At 46.2% G+C, this 21,354-nt stretch overlaps 1 protein-coding gene across 5 annotated transcripts in view; it reads right to left on the bottom strand.

Moving 5' to 3' along the window:
• WDR59 (WD repeat domain 59) overlaps positions 1-21,354 on the bottom strand; it is a 48,795-nt gene that overhangs the window by 13,448 nt on the left and 13,993 nt on the right. For 3 of the 5 annotated variants that reach the window (XM_032701036.1, XM_032701035.1, XM_032701038.1), the window contains exons 8-19: positions 20,807-20,923; positions 19,762-19,839; positions 18,836-18,992; positions 17,077-17,156; positions 14,790-14,922; positions 11,553-11,677; positions 10,511-10,675; positions 9,610-9,705; positions 8,124-8,280; positions 6,802-6,871; positions 6,382-6,535; positions 2,783-2,839 (exon numbers count right to left, since the gene is read on the bottom strand). In XM_032701036.1, the coding sequence (XP_032556927.1) occupies positions 2,783-2,839; positions 6,382-6,535; positions 6,802-6,871; positions 8,124-8,280; positions 9,610-9,705; positions 10,511-10,675; positions 11,553-11,677; positions 14,790-14,922; positions 17,077-17,156; positions 18,836-18,992; positions 19,762-19,839; positions 20,807-20,923 (1,389 nt within the window). The remainder of the gene's footprint in view (positions 1-2,782; positions 2,840-6,381; positions 6,536-6,801; positions 6,872-8,123; positions 8,281-9,609; positions 9,706-10,510; positions 10,676-11,552; positions 11,678-14,789; positions 14,923-17,076; positions 17,157-18,835; positions 18,993-19,761; positions 19,840-20,806; positions 20,924-21,354) is intronic. The other 2 variants (XM_032701039.1, XM_032701037.1) reach the window with 1 other exon arrangement.

The raw sequence follows: 21,354 nt of genomic DNA, 5'->3' as shown, positions 1-21,354 counted from the left end.
AGGAGCTCCCACTCTGGTGTAATTGAAGGGTGTCACCAAGGCTCATGGGCATTAGGGTAGAACAGAAAACACGTCTCTTCCTAGGGACTGGAGCACAGGTCAGGATGGGGAGCAGGAAACACAATGGTTGGAACTGAAGCAGAATCAACATGCATGCACCGAGCTAACTACTGACAGCTGAAGAACAAAGGTGTGGGTCTTCTGCACTGCCCCGACACTTTTATCTCTTTCTGTAAACTAGAATCCATGCCAAGGAGAACTGCATCTCTTCAGGTGCTCCTCGGTTTAAGGAGAGGAAGATAAGAAAGAAAATAGCTATGGTGATAAGTAAATTAAGACTCATCAGTTCCTGAGAGCAGGAGAAGGAAAGTAACCAAAGCATTTATGACAATCATGGGATTGGAGGTGACAGCAGGGAACAGCACTGAATAATGACTAAAAAAGCCAGCCTGCACCTGCACTACTGTACCCAAGGCTGTAATTGGCTGCAATCTGAGGTGATAACGATGGCAGTAAATGGGTTACATGTAGAAACAGATAGCCCAAGAATAAGCCACCAACTGCTTTGTAGCAACCACCATTATCACTGCATACTCAGCAGAAGGAGTTGCAAAATGCTGCTGTGCCTGCTTGGAAAGGATGCTGAACACTTGGGTGTGTGTGTCTTTGGATCCTGCTGAGGCAGGTAGTGCTGGAAGGAGGATCCTGAATTGCAAAGTGCCTGTTTCGCATAAGCATATGCAAAATTTCAGGATTCCTGGTATCAACTGGCCTTAGTAGGGCAAAGGGAAGGGTTGTGGGCAGAAGAAAACAGACTCAATGCCAAAGATTAAGCTGCAATGAGGCATTTAGAAAATAATTCATCTTGCTCAAAGTCAGGTTCAAACTGCTTCTAATATTATTTTTTTTAAATAAAATGTAAAAATTGCTGCCTCCCTGCAGAAAGCTATGCTCCTTTATTCTGAACAACTGCCTACACACCAACTCCCCCATGTGGCTCATGCAGCACTGCCTGGATCTTCTCTTCAAAATTATCAACATTTACTATTTCCAGCATCTCCCACAATATCAGGCACCTTCCACAAAGGTGCTAAAAAAAGACAAGGCCCTTTTGAATCAAGTGCCCCACGGTAGGAATATTTCTTTATAGCTTCCATCAATCAATAGTTGGCACCTGCCCTGAAGCACGGGCACCTGGGCAGAGGAGGTTAGACATTACCTAGGAAGGATGAATTATTGCTTCTTGGAAACTTGCTAAGCTCTAGGTTCCCCAAGCTGCCTGGGCAATGCTGAGCTCTTCTCCCAGCAGGAAGGCACCTGGTCTGAACTAATAACCCACACCTCCCCTTGTGTATGCCTGTGTCTTCGCCTGAGGCAACTACTGCCCAATTTAGAGAGTCAGATCAGCCTCTTCCAAAGGTTATCCACAAATGCAATCAATCCTTCAAGGCTTGGACTAACCCCTGTATCATTTTTAAGTATATGTTAGACAAAATTATAACTTTATCACATCACTACTTGCTCTTCCTTCCAGGCCAGTGGTAAGGGAATTAAACTGTGGACCTTTGTGCACCACAGTTTATCACACCACAACCTGGCAAGTTCCTTGCTTCACTTTTTTTCTTTCCTTCAGTCTGTTCCTGATCCAAGACAGAACTTCATTTCTTGCATCCACTGCTCCCATTTCTTTATTAGCTCTTTGCAAAAAGGCTTGATGGAGTCATGCAAATTACTTCTGCTTTCTTTCACCTATTATTTGCTAGTATGGTCTTAGAGCTGTTGTAATTAGGAAAGTTTGATCCTATTATACCAAGTTAAATTAGGTGTTACAGGATTCTATTTTATTCCCTGTTGCCTTATGAAGAGATAGCATGAAGGACAGCAGCTGTGAAAAAACAGCTGTTCACACAGACATTAAGACAAACGGACCTACAGAGATCATTTTGAAATTGAAATTGAGTTTTCTGAGCTTTGTCTATGCTTGGCAGATGAGTGATGAGATAGTAATTGCCCAAACGTACAGCACAGCTTGAACAACCCTGATATCATCAAGATGTTCACATGAATGATGTTCAAGCTTGAGGGACACGTGGACCTGACTAATAGAAAACTACTGTCAAAGCAAACTCAGAAGGGCAGGTGCCAGGAGGAGGCAGTACCAGGGTGGCTGGAAGTGCAGCCACTCCAACTGAATGCAGGGTGGTGCAATTCCAAGGGCTAGGAGAAGATCACAAATTAAGGAGAAATTCTATTTACTGGTCCAGGAAATAAGACTGTATGGTGGATTGCACTGAGAACTGGCAACACATTTTAACGGGATGACAGATCACTGTCAGGAACTCAACCAGTTTGTTCCTTCCACAACTCTTAAGTGACCTTTCCTCCCTCTCTGGCAAGGCTTCATCTTCTCGGAAATGAGGTGCCCTAATGTCAGTCTCATCAGTTGGTTGATGATGTATAATAATCACTCAGCTCCTCTACAGGGCACTCTCTCTTTCTTAGAGGTTGATCTTTTCTTACGCTTCAAACTATCCCTTGGCATCCTTTCCTGACTGCAAGGCCAGGTGAAACAGGCATCTTGTGGGTCAACAATTGTACCCTGCCAGCTGCTGTCTGCTCCTGTCCACTCACAGCTCTTACTGCAGCCCTAGGCCCTGTGTGGAGTGCGATTCCCTCACTCCTGTGCAGGTTGCTCAAAGGCAGGCAGGTGGCATCTTATTCTTGGGCCCTTGGGCAGAAGACAGGGTCATATCAAGGACAGCATTAGCACAGCACACAGTACCGGGAAGTCGTTAATTGCTTGTATGGACCAACGTCGCCGGGCAGAGCGAGGAGACATCTGTACGCGAAAACGTTATACCCAGGAAAAGGGAAGAGAGACACCAAGAAAATTAAAGACAGAGGTAAATAAACTGAAATGAAAAGTGCCCTGAACCAGCAGAGTAAAAGATACTGTTCCCAACAGTTCTGTCACACAATGAACAGTTGCAAACCACAATCCCCCGCTTTCATCCTCACACAATTGCACCACACAACGTTACCTATGGCCCTGGCAAAGCAAGAGCTGCTGTGCCTGTGCCCCATACCAGCTCTGATGGAAGACTCTGGCAACCACAAACCTGAATAAAGTCTTCCACATACAGTTGTATTATTGCAAGAAGCACTGAACTGCTTTGCGTGACCTTGTTCGTACCATGAATTGAGCAGAGGACAACACCCAAGTGCCCCACATGCCTAAACTCTAATCAGTTTTACTCCTCTTGCCTGAAGTGCAAACTGCATCATTTTTACCACAGCTGTCCAGTGCCATGGCACAGAAAGCTGCAGGAAGCTAAATAAACACTCCTGCTTACTCAGATATCCCTTTAACATTCAGCATCCTACAGGACTTCATTCACTGGAACCTGCTGTAACTGTTCACTTTCATTTTAAACAATAAAAGCCATATGTCAGGATATTAGAAGGGATGTAGAGACACTGCTACTTGGCAGGGCCATGTGGAAATTGTCATTACGGGTTGAGGAACTCATTCAGATTGAGTGAGCAATCAAATTCACTGACTGATGATGCAGAATAGCTCCAAAGTAGGCTTTCATTAGGAACCTGCAGACATTTCAGAACTCAGTGCAGTATTATAGCAACAACAAATGGGATCTTTCAAATCACATTACTGTACACTCACTTCAAAAAAATATTCTGTGTACAGTTCTGTAACAGTCAATACAATAAAAGGGGTTATTTGGGTCATATGTAATGTATGTAACATTTATTTTCAGCTGGTGACAGACAGTCAGGACCATCAGCCATGCCTTCAGCCTCTACATCCCCGTGCACCTCACTGCTGGGGGAACCCTGCAGCCAGGGAGCCAAGGCTGCAGGGCCCCATGGAAAGAGAGAGCCCTGTGCTACAGGTTCCTCACCAGGCCTCACAGAGAAGGAGAAAAGGGTTAGTTGAAGGGAATTTGGTACAGTGGAGAAGCAGAAAACTACACTCAGTCCACCCACCAATTCCCTGATGGGAAGCATAAGGTCACCACTGTCACCATCACTGTGTACAGCAAGGCTGAGCTGTCCCTATGTCCCCACTGGGATGACCCTCTAACTGCAGGGAGAAAAAACACAGCCATGGTACCTTCTTTAAGAGACACCCAGGTTTGAAACACTGATGGCATCGGCACAGTACAGATACAGCTCCTCCTTTCTGCTGACTGCTGCTCTTCAGTGGGGCTTTTTTGAGGGGTAAAAAGAGGGAGGAAGAAAGGAGGAGTGTGCACGTGTGAATAAAAAGTGAGATATATATATATGTGCATGTGTGTGTGTGTATATACACACACTTAAATGAGCACAGAGAGGCTCAGTGCCAGAGTGAGTTTCATTTTGGTTTACTAAGGAGCTCTCTGCTGGATTCAGTAGCTCCCCTGCCTTTATGGGAACATGACATCTTTGCTGTCTAGCAATGGGCAGATTCCATTTGTTTGCTAATGGTAGTGATGCCAGTGGCTGCTGCTACATGGGATTTAAATACTTGATTAATGCTGACAAATTCAGTGTCGGGGCTGAAGTTATCAGAGTTTAATGCACAACATTTCAACTTCTATTTAATGCAAACATAAAATCCAAGCTTCAGAGCAAGGAGTTAACTAGACTCAGAGTCTGGGCTTTTTAAAATCCTCACAATGAAATGACATAAAAATATGTAGCATTGATCTAACAGAGGCCATGACATCAAATCCTGAAGAATCAGAAAACCTCTGCTGAAGGGAGATACAGGTTTTTTGGATTTTTTTAAAACTATGTCATCTGCAAGAACATTGGAACTCGCTCCCTGCTAGAGTCCTTACATTTCTTCCAGCATGCAAGGAGATACCTTGGTAGGGGGAAGTGGAACACGGGAATTTCCCCTGGCTTTCAGCAGACATGGCTTTGCTCTCTTGATTTTTTTTTTTAACCCCGTGACAAAAATCTTGTCGCCATCTATACAAGGGCTGGGGAGACAGGTCACATGAAATTGCACCAAGCTGCTTCCACATGTTATTTTTAGCCTTGTCTGTCATCTTAGAGAGCTGCGTGTCGGAGACAAGCATGCTGCAGAGGACAGAGGTAGCTCTTTAAATAAACTCTCCTGCAAAGATGAGGACAGGCTGTAATTCTTGCACCAGGCAGCACCATTTTCTCCTTTCAGCAAGAAAAAAAAAAAAAAAAAAAAAGGTGGTGTGGGGAAAAAAAACCAGAATGGGGACTCAGAGTCTTCTGGGGTCTGCATGGAGGCAAAGCTTGCACTGGGGCCAGAGGTGTGGTAGGTGTGATGAATAACATGTAAGCAGGACACAGTCCCAGAGACAGGGTTGGCTGCCACATCCAGCACCACCAGAAAAACAAGACCTCTTTCAGTGTGCCCAGGAAGGATGGGAGTTCAAGGCTCTGATTCTCCCTTTGATCCCAGGACAGGAGTTCCCAAGCTGCACTGCAGGAGAGTGCAGACAGCTTTTAGCTTTCCTTGGGGTACCTGGAGGCTCTCTATTGCTGCAGCAGATTAGTGCCCTCTACATGGACAGTGAGCAAACTACTCAAATGCCCCAAATCTTAGCCTCTCAGTGGAAGCTTACTGCATTTTTCAAGCCACTTTATCCCCTGCTGAAGCCCAGAGTTTGTTTCTGAGAAACCTGCTCAGCCTATTAATCCCACATTATCTGCTCCAGACACATTAGGCCCTCACAGCTGCTTCACAGTTACCCCATGGCCACCCTACAGTTATAACAGAAGGAAACAATCCCACTCTCCCCCCAAAGCCTTGCTTGTAAACAGCGATGACAGCAAAACCTACACCTAAACCAGGAGTATGTGGATTGGAAGATCTTCAGAATATCATGCAGGAATGATTTTTGTTTAAAAAAAAAAAAAAAGGTCCAAAGGGGCACATATCCCTGAAAGAGACACCTGAAATAGAAATAACCAACTACATCCCATAATCCAGGAGAGGCTGGCAGTAAGCTGAAGAGAGCCAAAACCCTTTGCAGTTACATATGTCAGGGAGTACCCAGAACAGCAAGAGCTGCCTATATGTACTTATCTGGAGACTATGACTTCTTAAAGTGTGAGATTTTAACCCTACGTAATGAAAAGGGAGACAGTGTAATGTGCTGAAGGAAACTGTGATGGTCAGCATAGAGAAACACCAAAATAAGCAGGTCAAATGCTAGAGAGGATCAGTAAAGAAGTGACTAATAGGAGATAAATCCACTTGACATTTTACAGAGCTGCCTGTAAAAAAATGTCTTCTTGAGAGGAATATGAAGCTTCTGTTACTAGAAATGCTAAATTAAAGGGAAACAGATCACAAAAGCTGAAGTGTTAGGAGAAGTGTTTTGGTCTGGTACTTACCCTCTCTTTGTAGTAGAAGGAGCTAATGGAGACCTGCTCCTTCTCGCTGCGTGTCGGGCTCCCACTGTACAGACGCAGGTTGCCCGGAGTCTCTGTGCGGATCTTCATCGGAGTGATGAGGCCACTGTGGTACGCTGATAGAGCTGACAGGGACCTGGAAAAAGGGAATACAATTTCAGGGGCTTTCACCCAACAAAGGTCCTGCGGGTTGCCGCTGACATCTCCACTAACCCGAGCTGCAAACATTGGTTCCGGTGTCCTGAAAGGAGTCTCTGCTGAGGCACAGCGATGTAAGGGCCCAGGCTCTCCGTGCCGAGGGCACAACTAACACTAGAGGTCAGTATTTCCAGTGTAGGTTCTGACATTCTCCTGCCTTCCTGCCCACTGCAGCACACACCAAATGCCACGCGGGGCACTCACCTGGGCGTGGGCTCCATCGGAGACACCGCGCGGTGCATGGTCATGGGTCTCGTGAAGTACACCAGGTACCCTGAAGAGACAGGACATGGCATAAAGATCGTGCAACAAGGAGTAGATTACTCAAGGGTGAACACAGGGAAACCTGGATACCATTTAAGGTATCAGAGGCAAGGGGCTGGGCACCTATCCACTACCCCGAGCACTTTTAAACTACCACATTTTCTCAACCCAAATTCCCTCCCTGAAGCACATTTTGTTGAGATGTTTCTCTTAAAAGCACCATTTCAAGTGGCTTACAGCTGTTACAGAAAAGACAGGAAAATGAGCAAATACATGCCCATGTTTTAACTCTTCACCAGAACCTGTCAAGCACTGATGCTCCAGAGGCAAGTGAGGCAATGTTTGGCAATGGAGAGAAACCACTGCAGCTTGTACAGCTCTCCTCTTCAACAGGAGAGCCCCAGCCATCTGAAGCCAACTCCAAAGCACTCTCTCACAAGCCTTACCCCATTTGTTAGCACTTCAAGTGTTTTCAGCCACCCACTCCCGTGGGAGTTTCAGGACTTAGCAGGTTTCACTGAGCCTATTCAATGCAATACTATTCTGTTTTACTTTTGCTTCAGAATTGAGAGGCCTGTGTGGAAAGCAGCCTCAAAACACACTCAGACTGGGATGCAGTCAGGTCCAGAGGAAGCATGCATGCATCTGAAACAGCTCAGTGAAACTTAACAGCTCTCACTCAGACCTTAACCTGTTTTTTAATGATCTTTGCCCTGTACACTCTCCTGGAAACCTTGATGTGATGGCACCCCATTTCCCACTTAGGAGAACTTTCCCAATGACCTTGGGAAAGCTATTTTGGACATCAGAAAGAGTGTAGAACAAGAAAAGAATGGTTAGTAACAAGAATATGGTTTCATCAAGGGCTAAGTTCAACCCCAAACCACAGGAATTTCACGAGGACTGAGCACCAGAGTACATCCAGCAATGTGATGCTGGCAGGAGAGAACTAGGTGAGGAAAACAGCTATTCCCAGACTTCTGTATGAGAGGTTTGTCAATACCTCTGGCATGCCACAAACCAAAGGCCATCTCTTCAGCTAGCCCTGCATTTCCAAATCCTAAAATCCCCCACACAACACCAACTGCAAACAGTTGTTAACTAGTCTCATCCATAAATTTACCACAACATCGCCACTTGAACACCATTTCTCACTCACTGCATGGCAGTGACCCAAGCCTTGTTCAGAGGCAGGTGTTCCCCAAGATATTAAAAGGAGCATTCTCCAGGTAGCTGTTGTAACATATCAGCGATGGGCTAACCTGCACCACAGAACCTGGCTCCAGAGGTCCGTGGAAATGGGATGTTCGAGTCCTGGTAGGAGCCGTAGGCGTTGGAGACCCGGGCGAACGTGGGCAAGGGGGGTGTTACGGAGTTTGGCAAAGCGTAGGGATTGCTGGACGTGCTGTCCTCTTGGTTCTGAAACACAAGTTACCCAAGGTCATGCCCCTGCTGCCACAGGAAAGAAATCCAGCCAGAGAACTGGACATGGCATTGCCAACCAGCCTCACAGGAGGCTCATCCTTCAAGCCAGAGCAGACCAAGCTCAGAGCACGGCTGCAAAAGCAAACCATGTTGAAATGCAGAGCTTAACTTGGGGAGAAACAGTGGGAAAGTATACAGAAAATCTGACCTTCACACTCTGGATGACTCTCAAGACAGCAAGCTGAGCTAAACCTGATACCTCAATGATGCAAGGGAGACAAAATCTCCATAAATGGGAATATCACACAACTGTGGGGCACCAAATGCAGGTTGGGAGCCTTCAAGTGAGGAAGGCAGGTGGTGTGAAATACTGGGGGACTTCAAGCCTATCCATAGGAATTTTGGCAGAAATCTGCATTTATTTGGTTAAAGAATACTACAGCTTATGTCTAAAGGAATTCTTTAAAGGCAGTGGTGCCTGGCTTGAGTCATCAGATTTCCATACAGCAGGGAAAGTTCCCACTCTTACAATATTACTGCTGAAACCAAACAGAATTAAGCCTTTCCGCATTTAAAAAAAAAAAAAAAAGCCTTTTATTTGTGAAGAATAAACAAAACCTCTCAGAAAAGAAACCTGAGGAGACTCTCCAATCTTTTCCTGAATGCTAAAAACACCCACTCTGGTACACTTCACCCCCACACACAGACCAAATAGCTGACACTGGGATGCTGAGTAGGTATCACAGATCTCTCAGCTAAGAGCAGAGTGTGACTTGGACTTATCTGCAGTATCATCCTTACAAAACCTCAGCACAAAGCTTCAAAAAAACCTCAGATTTTCACAGTTTGGGGGTTTTTTTAAGGGAATAAAACAAAAACCCTAAAATAGGACTAGCAGGATCTTAACTGAGAAGGTAAAGACATCTGCCACTGCCTTTCAGACAAGAATGAATCCATCAACTCCCTGAGGCCTCTTATCTTCTCTCACAGATGATAACCATGCCCTGGCACTCAGTGAGATACATTCTGAGCTGGGAAGCTCCCATGCACCACTGTCCAAGCCCCAGTCACTCCCCCCAGCCTGAATATCAGAGTTCCCCGAAGCAGCAAACCTTCAGGGCCTCATTTGTGGAAACAAAACACGTCTGATCATCCACCCAGTTCTCTTCAACATTAACCAGAAGCGCTTACACAAATGTAATGGCCAGTCACAGGGGTCTATTTACACATCTAATGAGGCCAGGCTCTCACTGCAGAGTCAGAAGTGTGGGGCATGGGAGAAGACACCAAACTAGGGCAGAGAGCCCACGCAGTTCTCCATACCACGACAGACTCCAGCCAGGAGACCAGCTGACGCAGGCAGGGCTCCAGGCAGCTCTGGTTCCGCTTCACTTTCTGCAGGGAAGTGTCTTTCAGTATCTGGAATACATACAAGATGCAGCTTGAATCATGGTTACATCTACACTTTGCTCACATCCTTTTTGTCTGCAGAGCAGCAAAGATGCCAGGACTCAGAGAAGCCAAAGACATCCCCTAACATCCACTGGAGCCACTGGTGTGCTGTGTGCTCTGAGGAATGGCTGTGAGCTTTGATCAGAGCACTGAGGTTCACGTAGATGCAGCACACTCTGAGCCAGGATTTGGGCTTCCATACTGCTGTGACCCATATGTTTCATACCAATTTGTGGCAAACTGGGTCATTTTTTTTTTCAGGAAGAAACCCAAACTGTTCCATCAACTTGCTGATGGGGAAGGGATTTCATTAGCAATAGATTTGCTACACGAGACGATCAAACAACAGGTCTGGAATTGGCAGGGCCCACGCAAAAAAAGTCTCATTTTTAAAACAGTTTGTGGAGGAGAGCAGGAAGCAACAACCCAGCTCAAACATACTATCATTCTGCAGCTGGATCCTTAGCTGGTCATTTTGTTTAGTAGGGGGCTGAGGGCAACTGCATGAGGAGAAGGATGTTAGGGATTCTCAGGCAATACATGGGAACACAGCAGCAGTGAAGAACATGTGTTTAAAAAGGACCAGTAGAGAAAGGCAAATACTTGGGTGCAATGCCAATAGAAACCTCATCCTATGGGCTCCACAATCTATCAGTTCAGTGTGACCTGCAGAATGTCTTCAGCAAGATCAGATGTTTTGTGTCAGTAAAATCTAGACATCAAGCACGCAGTATTTGTATTTTTATAAAGACAGTGCATACTCCACACACACCTTCAGCAGCTTTGCCTTCATGGAGGCTGTGATCGAGGTTGGGTTGATGAACTGGAAGGACGGTGCAGCATTATTGGGATACTGGACAGGGAACATCACCAGCATCCTGACTCTGTGGTTGCCGCAGTGCACCGACACCGTACAGCTGCGACTCACTGCATCCATCTGTGAGGAAAAGCAACTGCTCTGTAGTCACATCTCCAGGGACTTTTAAACTTAAAGTGGCTTAAATTCATGCTGAGGGACAGATTCCTCCACAGCCTCATAAGACCAAGTCAAGCTGCTCTCAAGGGCAGGGAACACAGTTACAGCAAAAAACCCCAGGCAGATGGGCACAGACTCTGCTTGCACCAGCAGACTGACAATCCAGCATCCCAGCATCTGGAGAACCAAGGCCAGCCCAGGCAGCACCAGGAATCAGGCTCTGCTCCCAACAGCTGCTGAACTCCAGCCCACTTCACTTGGCCATGGAGAGCTCCAGGCCCAGTGCAGCTGTAACAGGTATCATCTAAGATTCTGTGCCACTGTCTCAGAAAACTCCACCAGGATCATGCCATGAGCTGTGAAACCACAGGGGTAAGGAAAGGAGACAGGCAGTGGCCTCCCAGCCCAGTCCAGTGCTGTACCTCCAGCCAGATTCCATGCACAGAGGAGGGTTTGGAGTGCAAGGGAGAAGCCAAAACTGAGGGAGAGAGTGCAGGATAGGGAAGGCTCAGCAGATGGGGTTCAGAAACAGCTGAAATGAGACCAACTGCATGGAACACATCACTTTCCACTCTGCAGTCCAGGCAGAGAGGAAAACACCACACAGCCTTCTCAAGATCAGCCAGTGTACTTACTGTGCTGAAACACTTCCCTCACTCCCAGTGTCTGGGATTATCCTCTTTCTTACTACCCCTGGCCAAGAGGATCTCTACAGCTTAAAATAAAACTTGTTTACAGACAGCAGTCACTGCAGCAAAGAAGGTTCCCCTCTAAAGGCTCCGATGAGCCAGCCTGCCCACATCCCCTCCTAAGAAGCCAGCAAAAGGAAACTCTCTACCTCCACATTGACATTTCGGATCTGCACATTGATCAGTGAAAACTCCTGCTGCAGGGTTTGAGGCAGCCCCAGCTGGTCCGTTTTCTTTCCCACCAGAGGGTCATTCAGGAAATCTTCTTTTAAGGCTGATGGGAAAGATGGAAAACAGGTTGAGCCAAACCATAACAGACAGACTTTGGGCAGGCAATGTCAGGAGGCAGCCAAGACAGCAGGTTTTCCTCTGCCCTTCTGGCACATGGAGGTATGAATTTTACCTGGCAAAACCCTGCGAGCTGGAGGGTCTCAGCTGTTGTTTACAGGCAAGCTTCTGACCCTTCTCTTCAAAAGAACAAACCTGTCTGCACACAGGTTTCCTGGGAAGGTTACAGACGTTGCCTGTACTCTGTACAGCCCTAAACAGTCCTTCTCTTCTCGTTTGAGACCCCTTCTCCTCCCTACACAGTGCTGCCAGAGTCACAATCAGCTGAACTGGAGCTTCCCAGTTCAGTGGGAATGAACTGCAGCCAAAGCAGTCTCCAGGAGGAGCTCTGGTCTTTGGGACTAACCACCACCCCACCACCACCACTCTTAGCTTTCAGGGAAAGCTTCCAAAGTATAACAATGCTTTGGGAGAGAGCAGAGAGTATTTCTGGTCCTAATAGAGGCTTAATTCATTTGTAGCAGCCGTTTGCATTTAATGTTGCAAAGCACTCTAGTGCTTTAACAGCCTTTAAAGACTCATCAAAATGCTGGGTCCAGCTCTCCAGTTCCAACCGTTTTCAGGAGGACAACAATCCCTGAAGGCCAGAATACATTTAAACAGCCAGGCAAGCACTGCAGGACACAAGGAATTATAGTTAAGATAACTTCACTGAGTTTCAGAAAAATTGGTCTCTGCCTGTGATTGTGCATGGCTTTTGCCTCATTTTTTGCTGTGTACCCCCATTAGGGCAGGGGCAGCTCCTTCTGAGAGTGTTTCACTGTAGCATCACTTCTTAAGGCCAAACATATTTCCTGATGATGGTTCCAAGGGCAGAAGAGAAGTCCTGATCTTTTCAGCTGTCATCGTCACACTTAGAATATCACATTGCACAGACAACTCCTAGCAAAAAAATAAATTACAAGAAATGCAAAAAGTTGACCTTTTACAGGCATTTGCCTTAAAGTTACTGACTTTGCTGCTGGGACAAATATCTGGTATTACTGCTGCCCAGTGGGTTACTGAATTTGGATAGGTAGGATGCTTAGCCACTCATTCCTGTTTGCAATTTTATTACAGTGCTTAGATATACTTCAGAAAAGGGAGCTGAAAAGGAGATTAAAGGAAGATCAGTGGCTCTCAGGGAAGATAATTATTTCTAGCTCGAGACACCACACAGCTTACTGAAAAGCCATCTCTGAGGTTCCCAGTATGTGCAGTACCCTCCCTTTGTCTTCTCCTCCCATTCCCTTCCAATTAGTTTCTAATCCCCCAAAAGCCACGTATTTGTACAGATTCCTAAAGCTCCTCTATACGCAGCAGCAGCAAGGAGAGCTGCACACTGAAGGCACAGCTGGGGGCTTCCTGATTTACCTGCAGAGCTCTGCTCCCTTCAAAGATCCCCCAAAGTGCTTTGTTAATGTAACATAGAGGCTTTGTCTGCAGCTGAAATGCAGCCACCTCCAGGGTGAAACATCAACAGTCCACAATAGCTTTTAGGCTAGAAAGCACTGAAATTCCTACCTAGGGATTTGCTTGTGCATTAATCCTGCAGTCATGGTATTTGCAGTAAAATCTACCCTGCTACAGAAAAGCCATATTCATTCCCTTTGGCCACAAGGAAAACCCTACCAGTCTGAACCAAACCCAGACCCACACAGAAACTACACAGTACATATGGATGTGACCTCATCAGGGGCAGTGAAAGAGTTAACTCTCTCCAGTGGAAAAAACAGAGGTCAGGCAGCCAGAATGAGGACACTTAATGCTCCCAGCTGGAGCAAAAGAGGTTGTGCTACCCCAGAAATACTGCTCATGGTGAGCACAGGTAGCCAGGTTTTTCCCGTCATATTATAAAACCCTCCCGTAGACAGAGCTGGTGGTGTCTTTCAGAAACTTGTTCTGGTGCCACATAGGACAGGTGGCAGAGAGGAACTTCACTAGGGATTGCTGGGCAGGAAACTTCCAGTTAGGAAGAGATGTTTTCACTAAGGGGCCTCACAATTGGCTCTTTTATTCAAAGGACAGACATTTGACCACTTCCTCCCCTTCTCTGCAGTTTGTCAGCAAGTCAAAGGGAAAATCAAATCCCTCCCCTGTAAACCCCTCACATGGGGATCCATTGTAGCACTGCTACAATACAGAAAGGAGCTGTGACCTTAAAACCAAACTGACACAAAGGTGTGGATGCACCCAATTCTTCCTCCTCAGTACAGCTGTAAAAATCTCTTTAGATACCTTTTTCACATGCATGTGACCACCATGGGTCTCAGCTGCTTCAAACTCTTCTATTCTGGTATTTACACTCTTCAAACACTAACCCTGAATGTTTAACCTGGCCAGAGCCTTAACCACACAACCCCTCCTTCGTGTTCCTTCCTTTTGGGCCTCCTCTTCTATAAAGCCAAACCAATGCTTTCTGTTAAGGTCTCTGACCCATTCCCATCCACCCTTCTGGCACTCAGAAGCTGGAGACAATATTCCTCTCCCTCTGCTCTGCCAGCCTTCAGCCACCTCTCACTAACAGATTACCAAAAATTCATGAGCTCTCTCCATATCTACTTCTGGTGAAGACACCAGCAAACATCTCCTTGTTAGATCAGCTCACACAGTGAGTCCCAGCAGAGGTGATGTGAGCAGCTTGTGTCAGAGTGCTTTACCCACACATGCCCCTCTTCTGTGGGCTCATCTCTTGGCTTAAACTAATCTACCCTCTTGAGCCAGAACTTACCTTATTGCCTGACTGATTGCCTTATTTCTGACAACAAGCCACAACTACAACCTAAAGCGAATGCAATTAAATGATAATCAGAAGAAATTAAATGATAAAGAGAAGAGCTTTGTTTTACAAATAGAATCATTGTGTTAGAAGACAAAAAGCTTGGGAGGACCATCCCGAGGAACCTCTAGTGTTTTTCTTCCTCCCTAATGGGGAATCCATTAACCTTTGAAACACTAGATTGTGCTTTGCCTACAAGGTTTTCTTATGCCAAGATGTGTCTTCTTCCCGACACAAAGACACTGATGTTTGAGGTTCCACAAGGCATCACTTCTCTCACCTTCCTCATCCCCGTGTCCAGAGTTATGCTGGGGCTCCGCATCCTGGGGGTGAAGGGTCTTGTCTGGCTCTGGCAGGTGAGAAATCCCATCAATCAGGTCCTCAACTCCGTCCAGGATATCATTAGCACAGAGCTGAAAAGAACAAACACACCCACATGCTGCACAACAGAATCCAGGCTGGGGAAAGAGCCACCACTAAAGAACTCATTCCTCCAGACAGATGGATTTGCAAGGTAGGTCCACGCAACAGTCATGACTAAGACCTCAGCACTGTTTCTGTGATGAAGACAGGTGATCTTCCACTTTCCAGCACCCTCAGCTCTGTCACCTCAGACAGCCTGGACAAATCTCCTGCTCACTTACAAAGCCACTTAATCGACAGGGCCAGTCTAAGTAACAGAGGTTTTACTTTAATCAAAACTAAAGTTGATATGACTGTAAGTCCTTGAAATAATTTGTCAAAATTTGTTTAATTTTTTAGATCAAATATAATAGTAGCATACTTCCTGTGTTTGATATTTACACTCCAGTAGAGACCCAGGTACATACTAGGGGCCCTAGTGTTCTAGGTTCTCTATCAAAATGAGACCATAAAACCCTGTATTTTAAGTTCAGCACAGGAAAACAGGGAAGATGAAGAGAACAAACATAGGGAAGAGAAAGGATAACAGTGTGATGCAGCAAATTGCAGCACTGGTCACCAGCAACATGCCATCATGTGTGTAGTTTGATCCAGACAAAGACAAGGACGAAAGAGTGGGAGCCAGCAGAGGAAAAGTAAAGGCTCTGACATGAACGAGCAGTTGATTTAAAGACAGGAAAGAAATCAAATGTTCACAAATATATCAGGTAGGAGAAAAGGGTCATTTTTCATAAAGTTTGTTACAGACCTGCAGGACTCCTGCAGGATCTGTGCTGGGACACATGCTTCTCAACATATTCATTAAAAACCTGGAATAGGAGGTGAATAGTGACATGACCGGGTTTGCTGATGCCACCAAGTTTTTCAGGGCAGCAACAAGTGTGGCAGACAGCAAACAATCACAGAAGGACCTTACAGGAGTAACTGTATTAAAATGAAAGATGAACTTTGGTTCAGGTAAATATAAAGCAATGAACAAGGAGGAAAAAATGGCAAGTTCAAGCCGACTGAGGAAACAAGATGTACAGGCCAGACTAAGCTGATGTTTTCATGGAATTATGTTCAACACTTCAAAAATCAAAGTGAGTAGTGAGAATTCTGTGGAAAGAACAAAGCTCAGATCCCCAACCCAAAAAGTATATGGTAGAACTGAAAAAGGGTCATGAAAGGTAAAAGGACAATCAAAGTTCTAGCACAAAGCATGAAGTAAATCACGACCCTTTGACTTGAAAAGGGAGGCAGCTGAGGAGGGATATGATGGAGGCCTACAGAATCATGATGAGCAGAGATGGTTCATTTAATCTTCAATGTAATGAAATTAGCAGGTTGCAAAATAAACAAATGAAAGTAACTGGTTTTCCACACAAGGTGCAGAAAAGCCATGGAACTCCTTGTTGATGGGATGTTTAAGGTGACAAAAATTTACAAAGGTCCAAGAAAAGACAGAAAATCTCTGGAAGTGAACCTCATCAAGCTCTGTCAAATACAAAGGCAGCAAACTAAATGAGCCTCTGAGTTGCAAACTGCAGGAGGCTGGCAGGGCATTTGAGTGAAATATACTCCATACCTACCTATCCCCTTCCAAGAAGATGTGACAAGGCCATATGGGCCACTGTGGCCATATGAACCTCTGGTCTGACCCAGCACAGTTGTTCCACTAACTGCATCAGCAACCTCTCACTGCTGCACAGAGCAGAACCACAGGACTCACACCACCTGCCCCAGGCTTAGAGGCAAAGGAAACACGGGGAGGAAGTGGAGGGCACAATCCCTACATTTCCCTAATACCTAAACCACCAAGAAATAATCGTACAGTCCTGCAGCCATGGAGGTGGCATCTTCAGAGGCACTGCAGGCAGCAACCAACCTTCACCCTCCCCAAACAACTCCTATGCTTACTGTTAGGCAACAGAGCAGCCTTGCCCTTCCACAGAAGCTTTTGAGACACAGGCTCAGAGAAGCCCCATCACAGGCCTCCTTGGGGCTGTTTTTGGGCTGGAGCTGAAGAGGTAAGTGAAGCAGTAGCTGGCTGCTGTGTCTGCAGCTCTAGGAATCAGAGGAGCGACTGGGAGTGTGAGAAAAGGGAGGTGAATCCAGCCTGTAAGAAAACTGTCTGTTGCTGCAGAGCAGAAGTGCTCACATACCCTCTGCAGCTGGGAGTCGATCCGCCACATCCGCAGGGTCTGATCGCGGGACCACGTCACCAGCTGGTAGTCTTTGGAACCTGAAAAGGACAGAAACTACTGGAGAACCCACTGGAAAACAGAGACTGTCTCAGCCCTGTGTTCAATATAAACAGATTCAAATGAGCCAGCAGAGACATCCAATGGATAAGGCACAAACCAAAAGGCAGAGCAAGTCCTCTTCTGCTTTGAACTGGCCTTTGTGCCCCCCTGCACCACAGTTACCACACCCCTAAATGGGCTGTAGTTTACAGGCCAAAGGCATAAAATAAGTATAATGAATGAACAATATAAAAATGAACAGTATAAGAATGAATGAAATAAGTATAAGGAATGAACAAGATCTACAACAATATTTACTGAAATAGAAAAATAGTATCATAAAAATAAATGTTTCTCAACTATAACTGTAAAGTAAAAAATATCTTTTAGCTCATCAAATCTGTTTCCAGATGCAGAAGTTTTAAAACATTTCTAAGCTAAGAGAAGCTGGCTCTGCCCTCCACTTTTTTTCCTTCTGAAAGAGCTGGGTGATGCCAAGACAAGTTCAAGTTGTAAGGACATAAATCTAGCCACATACTATCTATCAACAGACAGAGGTACACAGACTTATTTATGTCCATGTTTAGGTCTTGTGACACAGTTTTAAGTTTCCCTTGTCAAACAGCTGCTACGCTTAAAGAATTTGCTGCTGCACAGCTGCTTCCTACACCCGTCTGCTGAGGCACAGGGGGTGTCTAAATACAGCACAACAGACTCTGTGGAAGGAAATTCGTGCTATCTTGGTTGTCTCCGCACTGAAGCAGACTTGGAATGCTTGTGTGATTGATTCATGTTGCTTGAGACAAGCATGACGTCCAGCCTTGGGTATATATCTATTAACTCAGCCAAGACAACCAACTGTGGCTCAAGCCTGCTTGAATTCTCATTCACAAACTGCTTTTGACTGTGCCTCCAGACCCTAACATGGTTCTCTATTGCTCTAAAGCAAGATATAGAGAAGGTGGTGAGAGCTGAATGGCCCCAGTAGCTGCTGGCAGAGGGCTGGACCAGCACTTTCACACAGCACTGCAAAGCTGCAGCACAAGTGACTCCAAAGCCAGACGTGCATGTTCTGTCAACGGCAGCTGAGGTGCTGGAAACAAAGCTGTGCTCTGTGTGGTTATCCAGCCTCTGGTGTGGAATCTCCTATACTTAGCTGCTGGAAAATTCAGTCAGGACTGAACTCTAACAACAGCCTCTCTATCCCTCCCCTGCCTTGGCCAGCACACACATAAGGTGGCTCTGCTGGGTCTGTGGTCTGGAATATGCTGGAGGCTGCTGATCCAGGCCATGATGTGAGGGGTTAACTCAGAGCCTGCAGCTCTGAGCAGGGGGAGGGTGCCTGCACTCGTGCACCCATCTAATAGTTTGCACAATTTATCCTGAAACGTTCATTTAAAAATAGACTCACAGGAGAGTGGAAGCAATAAGAGTCACCGCTGACCCACTCAGCATTTGGTAGATTTGCTTTGTTAGCATGGGAACAAGAAGGCAATGCTTTTGTGGGCACTGCCATAAAACCAGTACAGAACAGCTGTACCTTGAGTGGAGGTGGGGCAGGAAAGTGCCAAAGAAAGGCAAGAGCCAAACAGTGACAGCCCTGAAGCCAGGTCTCCACACCCCTGGTTAGCTGACAGCCACCATGCAGGGAAGGGAGCACATCCAGCCCTGAACTCACCTTCTTTCTGCTTCCTCCACTGAAACTCCAGCACGACATCATCGTGTCCCACAAAAGTGTGGACAGGCGTGTTCAGGTCAAAGACATTCCACAGAAGGAGACTGTTCTCCCGACGAAGTTGGGGGACCATCACTGTCACCAGCCCATTGCTGAAAGGCTTGAGAGAGAAACACCCTTCCAGTTACCCTTGGAGAGTTATGCTCCCATGCTGCTGTTATCATACTCTAATTTTCCCCTTTTCCCACCAACATGAACACATGGGTTTTAAATGAGCTCAGCACAAAACCAGAACAGGCCAAAACCTGGGAAGGTCCAAGGCAGTTGCTGTGCAAAAACATTGTCTTTCAAGGGATAAGATGTAGTCCACCAAAATACTCAATGCAGCTTACTTAAGATGAATCATTTTTTTCTGCTGCTTCCTCACTTTTCAGCTGGGATGCTGGAGTGATTTCACCACTGACTTTTCACAGGGGATCCTCACTGCAATCTGCCTGGAGCTGCAAGAACTGAGACCTGGGGACTGAGCCCCAGCAGCTCCTCAGGGTCACAATGCTCAGAGGAGCCAGAGGAACCCCATCCTACACCCCTCACTGTGGGGATGGGGAAGGGGGGGAGGATCAGAAATTCAAGGCACAGCACTGGCTTCAGGCTGCACTCAGATGCCTGGGAAAGAGAACAGCTATGACTGATGGTAAGAGCCTTAGCTTCCCATGGCTGGGTGCTTGCTCACTCCTTCTCCAAAGTGCCCCCCCCATTGTGGATGCTGCTTTTCTAGGCCTTTTAAGCACCAAGAGGGATTTTTAAAATCAACTTAATAGCGTCCACCAGTAGAACTGGTGAGAAATCCTTCAGCAGTTCTTTATTCCACGTCCCTTTGTGCATTTCTCTCAGAGCACAGGTGGAGCTGGTGGGAGGTTCTCACTCACCGTGTATCTTGCCTTCCAGACAGGAACCTGGCAGGGAAGGATATTGAGGTATTTCCGAGGCTGACGGTAATCCCAGAACTTAAAAAAAAAAAAAAAAACAAAACACAAAAAAAACCAAGAGAAAGGCAAGCAAAGGCAGGAGTCAGCTGGCTGTACTTTCAGGCTGTAGTTTTCCATGTGGCTTGTAGATAGAACAGACCAAAAAGCATGCCAGGGTGCCCATAGCATCATTAGTAATCCCATTCATTAACAGCAGAGATGGCCCCAAAGGACAAATACCAAGCTATCAGCATCTGGCAGCATCCCTTAGACAACGAGTGACTTGGGGTCATATTCACAGTGATCAGAGCTTGAGTAATTAGAGCAGGGACAGGCAGCCTGCTTGGGCTTTCAGAGCTACAAGGTACCCTGCAGGCTCCCAGCCAATGTGCCAGTCCAGGCTGGAGGCAGGCCCACCCTGCTGTGACTGCTAATTTTCTAATGAATGTAACCTTTTGCTTTGCTAGAATACACATCACCTCGGAGTTTAGCTCAATGTGAATGAACTCCATTTGGCTGATGTACAAAGCCCACTCTTTCCCCCCAGGTAAAAGGCACTGCACAGCAGTGCTTGCAGGCAGTCCCTTATTGATAATCCTGTTCAACATGACTTTGGAAACCCCAGGGGCTGAGGTATGTCTCCCTCTAAGTTGCTGTAATCAGCTTGAGTCTGGCAACACTGCATTTCAGGGAGAAGGCTCTTCTGGCATGTGTGGTCAGCTCCATTCTGGCAAGCAACAGGCAGAGGCGGCTGTTTTCAGCTCCAATACAGCTCTAATCACCACAAATACATGGCAAACATATGTGCACCCATCCTTCAGTGACCTCTGCCTGTTCTCAAAGTGCAGTCCTCGCTCAACACACACACAGGGTGCACAGAAACCAAACAATAAGGATCCAGATCTCACCAACGGCAAGCACTCCCCAAGACCTCACCAGCAGTAGAAGGGGATCAGCTCCACCATCCTTCCACCTCCCAAGCAGAAACCCCAGAAGCAACACTTACCCTGACAGAGTTGTCCTGGCTGGAAGTGGCCAGTGTGTACTCATTGTCAGGATGCCAGTCCAGACCATGGATTTTGGAGAGATGAGCTGCCAAATACTCCACCGCAGTGCTGGGTTTCTGCAAGGAGAAACATTTTTCTTCTCAGCACAGGACTTCTGAAATTTGGTCTAGTTCTTTGGCATAAGAAGAGACACTTTTAACAAGGGAAAGAGAGGTAGAACAACCTCCTGCTGGGGAATGACAAATAGCTCAGCAAAAGTTGTTGAAGAAAAGTTGTGGCAAGTTCCAGTCACCAAGTGCAGCCCAAATGATACTTTATCCTCAGTAAAACAGTTAACTACTATGAGATCAAACTGAAAATGTTAATGGAGACAGTTTCTGGAAAAGCAGGCTATCTATATACTCTCTCCAGGTTCATGGACTCCCAATTCTCTCTAGTTTAAACTCACCCACAAGAGAGATTTGGGATAAAGTAGTATGTTTTCTCAGTATTTACCTGTGACCAGAGGGATGTCTGCATCAGGTAGGTGGGAATATACACAGACTGC

This window comes from Chiroxiphia lanceolata, chromosome 13, assembly GCF_009829145.1.
Source record: "Chiroxiphia lanceolata isolate bChiLan1 chromosome 13, bChiLan1.pri, whole genome shotgun sequence".
Classification (NCBI taxonomy): domain Eukaryota; kingdom Metazoa; phylum Chordata; class Aves; order Passeriformes; family Pipridae; genus Chiroxiphia; species Chiroxiphia lanceolata.
The sequence above is the reverse complement of the archived record's forward strand: the minus strand, read 5'-3'. Positions and strand labels throughout refer to the sequence as shown.